At 42.0% G+C, this 12,936-nt stretch overlaps 1 protein-coding gene and 1 long non-coding RNA gene across 3 annotated transcripts in view; both read left to right on the top strand.

The window, feature by feature from the left end:
- Positions 1-12,936, top strand: part of LOC133391738 (uncharacterized) — an 80,208-nt gene that overhangs the window by 39,792 nt on the left and 27,480 nt on the right. The window lies entirely within an intron of this gene.
- On the top strand, positions 526-5,357 carry LOC133392921 (putative nuclease HARBI1). Of its 2 annotated transcripts, none has more exons than XM_061655530.1 (3): positions 526-2,904; positions 3,283-3,424; positions 3,487-5,357. In XM_061655530.1, the coding sequence occupies exons 1-3, from the start codon at positions 2,281-2,283 to the stop codon at positions 3,780-3,782; spliced, it is 1,062 nt and encodes a 353-aa protein (XP_061511514.1). In that variant the 5' UTR covers positions 526-2,280; the 3' UTR covers positions 3,783-5,357. The 2 variants fall into 2 exon arrangements, with proteins under 2 accessions (XP_061511514.1, XP_061511520.1); XM_061655536.1 differs by having other exon boundaries at positions 3,508-5,357.

The following is a 12,936-nucleotide window of genomic DNA, read 5'->3' on the forward strand; positions in this document are numbered from 1 at the left end:
GCTAGCAATATGGAGTGCGATACACTGTCGAATGCTGCCTTGATATCCGTATAAATAGCATCTAGTTGTAAACCGTTATCGATAGATTTATGGCATTTGCTAACAAATTCTAGTAGATTAGTCGTTGTAGATCGCCTGGGTACAAAACCATGTTGATTCACACTAATATAGTTGCAGGCCGAGGCCAACAATGGCTCGTAGATTAGCATTTCGAACACCTTTGCACACACGCTGAGTGAGGTTATGCCACGATAGTTTACAGCATCATTCTTACAGCCCTTCTTGTAGATGGGTGTCATCCAGGAAGATTTCCAAGTGGCAGGAAAGGTTCCACATCTCAGAGACTCCTTAAAAATCTTCATCAGCGAGGGAGCAAGCGCAGAAGCACACCACTTTAGGATAACTCCCGGTATACCATCTAGGCCAGGGGTATATGAGGATTTGACACGTTTGATGGCAGAGATGATCGTATCGACAGTGATGACTGGTAGCATAGGGAGCAGTGCACCAGGTGTGTTAAAGAGAGCATCGGCCACATCTTCTGGACCAGTAGTTTGAGAAGCGAAGTTGTCCTTGAAGCGCAAGGCAAACAATTTACACATTTCTGGCAGGGAACAGGCACTGTCACCGTCATAACGTATAATGCTTGGTAGCCCAGCAGATTTTCGTTTTTTGTCCATATAACTCCAAAAGCGCCTAGGGTACTTGCAGGGGGAACGTGCAGTTTGTTTCAAATAACTTCGGTGACAGGATCTATTATATCGGCGATAGAGAGAATGAACTCTGTTGTAATAAAGACGTGACGTGCTGTTTTGTTCTGCTCGTTGATCAGAATAGGCTTTTCTTTTTTCTTTTTTTAATGCATTTAGTGTGCGATCAGCCCATGGTGGTCCACAACGAGGAATTTTAACAGTAGTGCATTCACATATAGCAGATCTCATTAACTCACAAAAAGCCTCTGTGGCATCGTCAATGGTTGAATAGTCCGAACAGTTAAAAGAATTGTCAAAAGATAAAATCAATTGCTCCAATTTTGGAAGGTCAACACGAGCATAATTCAGCCTTTTATCAGCATCAATGGCTGTAGCGATCGTAACTGGGGCTACGTTGTCCAAATCAAAGTCAAGCGGAGGGTGGTGTTCGTCGATAGTAGTAAGGGGATATTCACAGACACGTATTGAAGAACATGTAGATGCAGCTGGCCAATTTGTGTAAATTAGGTCAAGTATTCGCCCCGATGAGTTAGTATTGAAGTTAAGCTGGTATAGTCCACTCTGATGCAAACCATCAACGACCTGGACACTGCGCGCGGAGCGTGCATGAGGCTCATAGAAATCAAAAGCAGCTCCATTTTCCTCTGACGCCGATGTCCAGGATAGCGTAGACTGGTTGAAATCACCAATAAGCATGAACCTGTCTCTCGGACCAAGACTAGTGCAGATAAGAGAGAGCAACGAAGTCGATCAATGCACTTATTTTCTCCTCATTCATGCTATGGTTAGGAGGCAGGTAGGCAGCGGCCATAAACAAACGGTGGTCGCATAACTGAATACATGCGCAAGTGAGTTCTAACAGTTGCGGCAACGTAGGAAGCACATAAGAGAGAAGAGAAACGTTGCATGCAATTAAAACACCACCCCCACGAGAGTGAGAGCTGTTAGTGGCATCCCGGTCGCATCGGTAAACACGATACTCATCTCCTAGAAGGAGAGCGGTGGGAATACAGGGATCGAGCCAAGTTTCACGGCCAGAGCATGGATTACGTTCGACGAAATCCGTTTCGGCGCTCAGTACAAAATGAATTATGTTCATTTAAACATACATTTATACCCTCCAGATTCAAGTGTTCACATACAAAATACAGCATGTCTTTGCTTACCCATATGTGTCACTTCTTCGTTTATATACAGCACTTGAAATCTGGCCGGAGCTTCTATTAACCCTGTCACTGGCAACCAAAAAAACATCATATTTCAGGCAACCGGGCTACCCGGGTAGTCAGCGACTATGAAGGCTTATCATTTTTGAATGCGTTATGGAATATCGATGCAATATTCTGAAGATAATTTAAAAGACTTATACAGTTTCTATAACTGTGTATAGATTGGTTCAACTCGCTATCGTTTTTAAGTTATAACTTTTCAAAGTTGACAGGATTTTTTGGAGTATGATGTTAATTTGGTTGCAAGTGGCAGGGTTAATGTTACGCCATTTTGACAGACTTTCGTTTATTTTTACAACTTGTGGAACAGAAACACAAAGTATATTGTTTGTTTTAAAATGTTGTTCTTTTATAACAGTATAAACGTAGAAGCTGAGGCAAAGCAGGAATTGAAAAGACATCGTAGGAATCTTCGATATAATACCGATCCTCTTGCTTTAACGGATACTGCGTACGTAAATAAATTGATAACTGTTTTGCTAACGTTATCATCTGATTGTCGTTATCTTCGTTGGCAATTACATTACAGATTTGTTAACAACTTTAGGATATCGAAATCTATTTTCATGGATTTGCTTGATGGTATTGATTCTTCGGTAGACTCTCGCAGAGCGCATGGAATATCAAAAAAAGAGAAGTTGACGGCATGTATAATATTCTTCGCATCTGGGAGATATCAGCATGGCGTAGGAAAAGATTTCCATGTCGCAATGGCTCCGACAACTTTTAGTAAAGTTTTGAGAGGAACTTTACGACCACTCCACTCATTAGTTGGGGATTGGATAAATTTGCGAATGACTCAATCAGAGAGACAGGAAGCTAAAGAATATTTCTTCTTGAAAAGCGGTATTGAGAACGTCGTGATGTGCGTAGATGGAACGCACGTTAAAATTAAAAAACCGCAAGAACGTCCGCTTACTTTCCTGAATAGGAAATCATTTTACAGCATTAACACATTGATTGTAAGTATTGAATTGAAAAGCTTGTACATGTAACATGCTTTTCAGTAATGTATTTCTGGATTCGTACTCACGGTTCAAAGCCGGTTGGAGTCGTGCAGAGCCTCCCAAAGTCGCTAATTGGCAGCGTAAGCCCTTGGAATTGTCGGAGCCGCTGGAGCCGTTTGCAACAGTTTAGAGCCGCTAGTCGGCAGCCGGAGCCGGCTCCTGTCGACTTCAGCGGCTTCAGCGGCTTCAGCGGCTGCTTTTTCGATCACTCCAACGGCTGTGGAGGGCTCCGAACGACTCCGGGGTGTCATTCGTTAGCGAATCTGGATTTTTGTTGAATTAACCGATCACTAATGCATTAAAGCTTAATAATATTCATTATTGTTATTTAAGGTGTGTGACCATAAAACACGCATACGAGCCGTTGATGCACGATTTGCTGGATCACATCACGATGCGCATATATGGCGAGTGAGCATTGTGCGCAAATATTTCCAACGATTGCACAGAAGCGGGCAAAGGGACAAGATTTTGGGTAATAATTGCATTCATGCTGTTAAATCACTGCATCGTTTTGAGATATTTTATTATTTAAAGGGGATGCTGGGTATCCATCAGAACCGTGGCTAGTAAGACCGCACAGAGACCCAGACGAAGGATCCGCCGAGGCAGAATTTAACAAAAAACACTCTTCTGGTCGGATGATTGTAGAACAGACAATAGGCGTTTGGAAATCCCGGTTTCGATGTCTCGCTGGGACAGACAGATCACTAAACTACGATCCTAAAACAAGTGGTCTAATTATTAACACATGTTGTGCGTTGCATAACATCTGTATTGAAAATAATATAGAGTGGCAACAAATTTTCACAGATTTATTAGAAGATATTTGACATAAATAAATGCTATTTTATGTGCAAAAAAGTTAAATTTGGTGAAATTCAGTATGGTTTGAATAAATTGAAACATCAAATGCGATTCATTTGTTTTGAGAATTCTGAGCATATTTTTTAATTCATAAAATCGGGTAAACATGAAACTTTTAAGCATTTTAGTAATTAATGCCTGGGCTGATTTGCGTTACTAATTTGCTCTAATTTAGCATATTTTAACTCTAGCTCCTTTTCGGCAATTTCCTTCCTCAGTTGAAAATCCTGAATTGCCAATTCATGTTGCATTTCCATTGCCTTTTGTTTTAGTTCAAATTTCCTTTTAGCATGTTCCTTTTCAGTTTCTAACCTAGCTTTGTTTGTTTCTTGTTTTTCGATTTTAACGTTGAGTATTTTTTGTTGAATCACATTGAATTTACGCAACTCCAACAAGTTTTGCTCCGCCAATGTGCGTCTCTTTCGCCTGCTGTTACGAGCTGGTTCTGTAGTAACAGGAACCTCTTCGATTTCAACCTCTTGGTCAATTATTTGGGCAGAAGTTGGTTGATGTCCGCTGTCCCGATTACATGCTCCGGATGTAACGAGCTCTGTTACTTCTGGGCTGATATTCAAACATTCATTTTCGATTGAATCTTCACTTTCTGCTAGACCCATTGGTGGAACGTCAGGTGTTCCGACCACTGAACGTTGCATATCGAGCACTTCAATAACTTTCTGCTCCAGGGCATTAAAATTGCGCAAGGAGCACGGTCCCCCTCCGGTCGATCTGTATTCCGCATTATTAAATGAAAGCTTCTTTTTTAAAGCAGATTTATAATCCGCCCAAACCTAAAATAGTAAAACACGTTTATGTTATGCAATATAAAAAGCACTTATCAAATAGTGGTAATTTACTTTTTTCCATCCCGATATATCTTTGATAGGGGGTCCCAATTCGTTGAGTTTTACCGTCACTTCCTGCCAAAATTTACAAGATCCTTTGATGCGATCACCGGCTACACCTTCATTACCTTCAATCATGGCAATAAGTACCTCAAACTGTCGTTTGGTTGTAGTTTTGCGCTTGTCCTTAAATCAGTGAATAATAATATATTAACCCATATGTTGACCATATACAATGACATGTTTTAGATTACTTACAGGCATTTTTATCAATTTTTGCACGGTCTTTCGTTTTACTTCACACCAAACAAACAAAAAACGGGTGATCGAATGGTGTGGTTTTCATTCTTTGGAAATTTTGATTACTATTGTTTCAAGTTTTCGCGCGTGTGCGCGAACAGTGACACACAAAAACAACAAACCTGTTTTTTTCTGCAACTAATTTGTTTCATATAGTGGATAATGTTATGAATGTAGATGGAGAAATAAGAGTTTTTTTTATAGTATAAAAAATGAAGACTAGAAAAATGCAGGAGTTATACAATTAAGTGGATTAACATTTAAATTTTAAATAAAAAGTAACAGTAAAAACAACGGTTATGTTTTCTTGTACGGCACTGTATGAGCAAGAAGGCACTAAAAATTGACAGATAACATTCGTTTCCCCGTCGATTCGTGAGGGAACGGTCAGAACCTCGCCGCATGCGGTTTTGCCGCCAAATCCCATACAAAAGCTTGCGGCAAAATCGCATGCGGCGAGGTTCTGACCGTTCCCTGAAATGAAATATTTGCTTTACCTTTTTCTGTACCGATGCTAATAAATGGGCAACAATCAGCAATTGATTTTTATGCTTTTTAAAAGTTTTTACAGTATATGTGGTGCTCTAGGTGAAGTACTGTAAATTCTCGTAATGTAAAATAATAATAATGCGTAATACTGGTAGGTGTTCAATCAATATAACACCCCACGTGGAGGTACCGTTCGCGATCTGCGCCGGCTGTCCTGGAAATCTGCTTCCAGTTCAGTTCCTGTTGGAACATGACTCCGTGGCTCGCTTGCCACCGTGTGTTTGTCTAGCACGTGTACATAGCTTAAGATTATTTAAATACATAATATTTTTTTTCTTCTTTTGGCTCAACAACCGTTGTCGGTCAAGGCCTGTCTGTACCACTTGTCGGATTGGCTTTCAGTGACTTTTGGATAACCCCCCATAGCAGGATAGTCAGTATGGCGGCACGGTCTATTTGGGGTCCATGACGGGCATGTTGTCACGTCGTACGAGTTGACGACTGTATATATATATATATATTTTTTATTTATATATATATATATATATATATATATATATATATATATATATATATATATATATATATATATATATATATATATACCACGAGACCGGTTTACATAATAAATAAAAAAAATATATATATATATTGTTATATATATAGATATATATATATATATATATATATATATATATATATATATATATATATATATATATACATATATATATATATATATATATATATATATATATATATATATATATATATCTATATATATATATATATATATATATATATATATATATATATATATATATATATAAATATATATACAATAATAATAAATAATAAAATAATAAATAATTATTATTTATTTAATAATAAATAATAATTAAAAATAAACATAAGCAATATATATTAATAGAATATACATTTATTTATTTATTATTATAATAAATATTATAAACATCATAAATGATATCATTTAAATTTCTGAAATCAGCATTATGATACTTTGGAATCGCGAAAGATTACCAATTCGACACAAATCCGCAGCCCAAAACCTCGGGGATTTCATCCCATACAATCGGGAACGAACGTAACCGTCAAAAGAGTTCATTTTATTCAAAAACTTGCCAGATTCAAAAAAACTGGTAAAATGAACATCGTTTTAAGGGCCGTGAGTGCCTTTTGCACTGAGCGCCGAAGCGGATTTCGTCGAACGTAATCCATGCTCTGGCCGTCAGTGAGTACCAATACATCGTATTCCGTCTCAAGAACCGACAAACGGAACTCATCGGCTTTAGAACGCAGGCCACGCACATTCTGATAGTACACAGTGATACAAGCCGCTCGATCAGTGGGTGCTTGTTGCATAGTGTTAGTAGGCGCTGTGGTGTTGCAATTGAGCGAGCTTATCGTAGAAGGTGAGTGTATTGTGTTTGTTGTCGAAGGGTTTGCTCGAGCCGTATGCGCAAAATATGGGTGCGCTGCTGTAGTGTGGTTACTTCGGAAAAAAATTGAACCAGTGTAGTTTGAAGTGTTTTTGAACGTGACGTGGACGGAAGAGTGGGTGAAGGGAGAGTGCAGTTCATATCGGTTGGTGATTGTTCGGTTTGTGTTCGTCCGGGTTCATGGATATGTGCAGGTGAGTATGGATTATTGTGTGGATTATTGTGTTGAGTACCACAGCAGTGCCGGTGAGTGTTGAGTGCGAGGCTGTAGTGGTGCCGGTGTCTGCTGAGTACGGGGTTGTTGCGGTATCGGTGTGTAAATGTTCGTGTGTTGTGTTCGTTAATGTAGAGATCGCGGCGGGAGCGAGATGAACTCACGCACACCGAGCCCGACCGGCCAGGAGGCTGCGTTAAGTGCCTTACTACGAAGGGCAGCAGGGATTCTGACCTTGAACGATACAGCACTCAATGGGCTAGGAACCGTTCCTGCTTTTAGCAGACTAAAAGCAATTGCGTCTGCAGTGTCCAACTGCAAACACACCAACGAGACAACTTGCTCTATGGTGACGGACGCAGCCAACCTTGAAAGATGCAGCCATAAATAATCGGTTCTTGGTGTCTGTGAAACAGTTGGTATTGAAGCGGAGGTTGTATAAGTACCTGTGATTATTGGTGGTAGTGAAGGACGATCGATCCGGTGAGTGTTGTTTGTATTTGTGACGTTTGAGATTGCTGCACTGTCAACAAACACGGCATCTGAGGATGCAACTGCATCACGAAATAATCTTCGTCTTTTTCCGTTTGGTAGTGCATCTGGGAGCAATTGATTTCAATTGATTTATATTAGTAATGCTTTGCAACGCATATTACGCTTATTGAATTAATATTTCTCAATAGAAGCAGGTAGCATTGAATCATCGGTCTATAACAAATACTTAGAGTGTTAAGTTGTTTCCGTAGGATTGACATTATACTTTACGGTGCACTAACGGAGTTTCCAATTGTCCGGTAGTGTACTTCAATTGGTTATAAGAATAACGCTATTTCACGGGTCGATAAACGGTGTTCAATAAATTATTGCAGAAAGCTTAACCTGTCGAGTACCCTAAGTTTTTGGTTGCACAAAGAAGATCACAGGTAAACATTCAAGTGAGTTTATTGAATGCGCAACGAAACAGCTTAGCACCAAACACATAGCAATACATTGATCACCACAATCCAGACCAAATAACTCACCAATACTAATAACATCCATATGGCTAAAGAGAAGCAATTCATTCATTACATTTACCGCTAGCGCTGGATTGTCTCTTCAAAATTTTGGCGATTAGCTTTTCACTTCTTGACAAACCTCTATCCTTTTCTAGCTTCAAAGCGCTGGTGTTGTACCGTTATCTCTGAGATTGAGAGAATATGACTTGCGATGTATCCATACAGATACGCTTCTGTGTATCCATACAGAAACCAGCTAAAGAAAAGAGAACAACGTTCTATACCGGATCGAAAAGAACGCTGAGAGAAACAGGTTCAGATTTCACCTGCTTCCTTTGTACGTACCAAATCGGCCCATCGTATGAAAAAGAGCAGATGATCGAGCGTTCCAGACCGGATCGAAAAGAACGCTGAGAAACAGGTTAAAAACGATCCTGGATGCTTTGTTTGGACAAATGACAGTTGACAGCTGACGACTGAGTGTGTTTTCTCACTGTGCTCCGCGTAAATTCGTGAATTATTTTGTCGTTTCGGCCTAATTTTCGTCAAACTGCTGCTTAGCTGTGACATAAGCTGTCTCTGGTAGTCCTGCCTTCAATTGTTCGTCAATCATTCCTGACTTTGCTGTATTCCTGCGTTTGTTCCTGAGTCCTGTTGCATCTATCTGCAACGGCAACTAAAATGGAGGGAGTTTGTTGTGACTGCTCTGTGCCACTTGAATCGCTTGAATGTGGTATTATGTGCTCGTTCTGTGATGCTGTATATCACTCAGCGTGCACTAAATTACCTTTCACTGTGATCGAAGAGGTAAAACGGACGGCATCTCTTCATTGGAGCTGTGTAGGGTGTTCGAATGCTCTTGGCAACCCACATAGTAAAGCAGTTAAAACAACGGGTATGCAGGTCGGCTTCCAGGCGGCTCTTACTGCTGCTGTCGAGGTGATGAAAGCTGCTTTAGTCCCGCCTGTGATGCACGAAATCCGTGAGGCCTTTGCCAGTTTTGCCGCGGCTCACCAAGCTCCTAGCGAACGCTTCAACGTACCGCCCCCAGATGCCCTCCCGAGTGGAAAGCGTAGAAGGTTGTTCCGTGACGTTGTTGCATCCACGGAAGCCATTGTTGTTGACAATGCTCCACTATACCCTGTAAATACAGACACCGACAATACTCACCAAAGAAATCGCCCTTCACTACCACCAATAATAACAGGAGCCGATACCACCACCACGTCGATCCCAACCGTGTCTCAACTACCAAGAACAAACTATATGTAGCTACATCTGTCTAAGTTAGCTAAAACCGTCACCGTTGACCAGGTAGTGACTCGGTTAGTTCACTAACTTTTAAGGTTAGAATTATCGCTGCTCTTCGAGATAAAGCACTTACCGCAGGATCTTGGCCGGTCGGGCTCGGTGTACGTGAGTTTATCTCACTCCCGCAAAGGCCGTCTCACTATCGTCCTGAACTTACCAACACAAACACACCTATACCTGTTCGACATAGCCCGATGCACCCTGTACAATTATCACCCGATATGAATTGTACCTTAATATCGCCTGCTCCACCAAAAACAACTACAGCTACACCAAACACCGTTAAAATGCACCAAACTACTATTAAACACTTTTTTCTTAAGTAACAATCACACTACTGTATCCTCAAAAGGCACTGTGCCACTGAATCTGACTAGTCACTTGTTTACACGAAATAACAACACGTCAACGACACGATCTCTCACCGATGACCATGCACCAACCTACACATGCATACCACTCAATGTCCGTTCCACGTCTATAACTGTATACTATCAGAACGTGCGAGGTTTACGATCCAAAGCTGATGAGTTCCGTTTAACTGTGTTAGAAGCGGACTATGATGTTGTGGTACTCACTGAGACTTGGCTCGATCCCAGCCTTCCCACAGCTCTCCTATTTGGCGATGCGCACTGTGTCTATCGATGCGATAGAAATGCCGCAAACAGCTCTCTATCTCGAGGCGGTGGAGTACTAATTGCGGTGAGTTCCGCTCTCCGCTCTCATGCGCTTCCAGTGCTTGCGCAAACACTTTAATTCGCTTGCATCTGCATTCAGCCGATTATACATTGTTGCTGCCTACCTTCCTCCCAACCACAGCACGGACGGAGGAAAAATAAATGCATTACTGGACACCGTCAACAGCATTTGCGACACACTAGGTCCAAACGACAGATTCGTGCTCGTGGGAGACTTTAACCAACCCACTCATTCCTGGTCGCCTGCGCAATCGAATCATGAAACCCCTTTTGTGTTTCTTGAACCTCTTACTAGTTCAATACGTGGCGCCCAATTCGTCGATGGACTGCACCAGAATGCGCTTTACCAGCTTAATAACAACATTAACTCTATGGGGCGTATTTTAGACCTTGCATACGGAAATTGGTCAAGTGCAACAACTTCTTCGCTCATACGCGTCAGCGAGCACCCGCTGCTGCCAATAGACTGCTATCACTCACCGCTCGAATTTGATTTGGAAATCACAGCATCGTCTATGAATCACGCTACCACTGTTACAGAAATAAAGCTCAATTACGCACGTGCTGACCTTACTAAACTCAAGAGACTGATCTGCTCCTTCAACCAATACGTTTAAATGATCTAACTATACATCCATTGACCATGCCACGAACGATTTCTCAGAGTTTATGCGGGCCGCATTGCGTGAATGTGCTCCTATTAAAAAGCCCCATCGCGGACCGCCGTGGGGTGACCGCACATTACATGCCCTAAAAAAAGCAAAGCGAGCCGCTTATGACTATTTGCGCGCTAGTCGATCCACACCGTGTCGGCTTTACTACAATGGTGTTCATGCACTTTATCGACGTTATAATAGAGTCTGCTATCGTCGATATATACGCCACACTGAACGAAGCTTGCAAAAGTACCCTCGCCACTTTTGGAGCTTTGCCGACAACATGCGCAAGTCAACTGGCCTCCCCGGGACTATTCGATATAAGGATAATTGTGCACACTCGCCATTAGATATTTGTGAACTGTTCGCCACGCGTTTCGAGGATAGCTTCATCTCTAACATCACACATCCGGAGGCTGTTGCTTCCGCGCTCGTGAACACTCCGGCAGATGGAATTCATGTCACGCTACCTATCGTCACCGAGACCCTGGTTACCCAAAAAATCGATCGTCGTGATCCAGCGACAATTCTCAAGCGTTGTGCCGTATCGGTAGCTCCTGTTTTAACTAAGATTTTTTAACGAATGTCTGCGCACAGGAACCTTTCCATCACTGTGGAAGGTCTCATGGCTAACACCCATCCACAAAAAGGGCAGCAAAAACGAAGTAGTGAACTATCGAGGTATTACCTCTTTAGCTGCCTGCGCCAAAGTGTTCGAGCTAATCATCTATGAACCATTAATAGCATCTGCCGGCAAATACATCAGCACCAACCAACATGGATTCATGCCTAAGAGATCAACTACGACAAATCTGATGCAATTCGTTAGCGGCTGTTATAAGTCCATTGATGATGGTATGCAGGTTGATGCCATTTACACGGACATTAAGGCGACTTTTGACAGTGTGTCCCACAACATTCTTCTGGCAAAACTTGATAGACTTGGATTATCACCACCCCTGGTAAAGTGGATGAAATCGTATTTATGTGGTCGTTTATGTGCAGTTAGAATGGACTCCCACTAATCTAGATCTAACGGTGCCTCTTCCGGCGTGCCCCAGAGCAGCAACCTGGGGCCTCTGTTGTTTCTGCTCTACATAAACGACTTGTGCACGGCACTCCCGGATTATAGTTGGCTACTCTACGCAGATGATGCTAAAATCTATCGTGAAATCCGTGAGCCCGAGGACCATCTTCAACTTCAAGCCACTTTGACTGAATTTGTCTCCTGGTGCAAGCGTAACGCACTAAGCGTCTGTATCGATAAATGCGCCATAATCTCATTCAGCCGTTCAAGAGCTCCAGCGCTGTTTAATTATACGCTTGATGGTCAGAACCTCGAAAGAATGAACTGTGTAAAGGATCTAGGAGTCCTCCTAGATGCTAAACTCTCATTCGAAGAACAGATAGACCAAGTAGTCGCTAGTGGCAATCGTCTACTTGGCTTGGTCATAAACATGACGCGCGAGCTTCGTGATCCTATGTGTTTCAAGACACTGTTCTGCCCACTTATCAGACCTCTGCTGGAATATGCTAGCATTGTTTGGTGGCCAGCATGTACTCGGGCACTTGCGCGGCTAGAGTCCATCCAACGGAAGGCAATGCGCTTCGCCCTTCGTGATTGGCCGCGTCGCCTCGACACCAGAACTAGGTGTTTGCTGCTTGGAATCCCGCCTCTCGCCGAACGTGTTGAGCACACCAGACTAGCATTTATCACGGGAATCTTAAACGGAACCATCGACTGACCCGAGCTGCTTTCAAGGATTCACCTCTATGTTCCTGCCAGAATACTCCGTCGCCGACCAATGCTGGCAGTCGCTGAAACCCGAACAACATTTGGCTCTCGCAATCCCCTTCTTTGTATGTGCCGTCTACTAAATTCAGCTGACGATATCTATGAGCCTGGAATGACGATAACGGAACTGACTTCACTTTCAAGTGTTCGGAATGCGTGCAACAACAACTATATATAAATGTTCTGTTCGTTATCTAATGTCTATTGTAAACAAATTTTGACTCGAGAGGGCTTCATACTCCATCGATTAATAAACTAAACTAAACTAAACTAAACAAATCGGCCCATCAAATCAAAGAGCAACTCTCTCCGTCGAGCGTTCTTGGCCGGATCGCAAAGAGCACTGAGAGCAAC

Source organism: Anopheles gambiae, chromosome X, assembly GCF_943734735.2.
Source record: "Anopheles gambiae chromosome X, idAnoGambNW_F1_1, whole genome shotgun sequence".
In the NCBI taxonomy this organism is placed as follows: domain Eukaryota; kingdom Metazoa; phylum Arthropoda; class Insecta; order Diptera; family Culicidae; genus Anopheles; species Anopheles gambiae.

Coding starts and splice junctions, on each gene's coding strand:
- LOC133392921 (XM_061655530.1), top strand. CDS start 2,281: ATGTTGTTCTTTTATAACAGTATAAACGTAGAAGCTGAGGCAAAGCAG. Junction 2,905..3,282: donor ACAGCATTAACACATTGATT/GTAAGTATTGAA, acceptor TTGTTATTTAAG/GTGTGTGACCATAAAACACG. Junction 3,425..3,486: donor GCAAAGGGACAAGATTTTGG/GTAATAATTGCA, acceptor TATTATTTAAAG/GGGATGCTGGGTATCCATCA.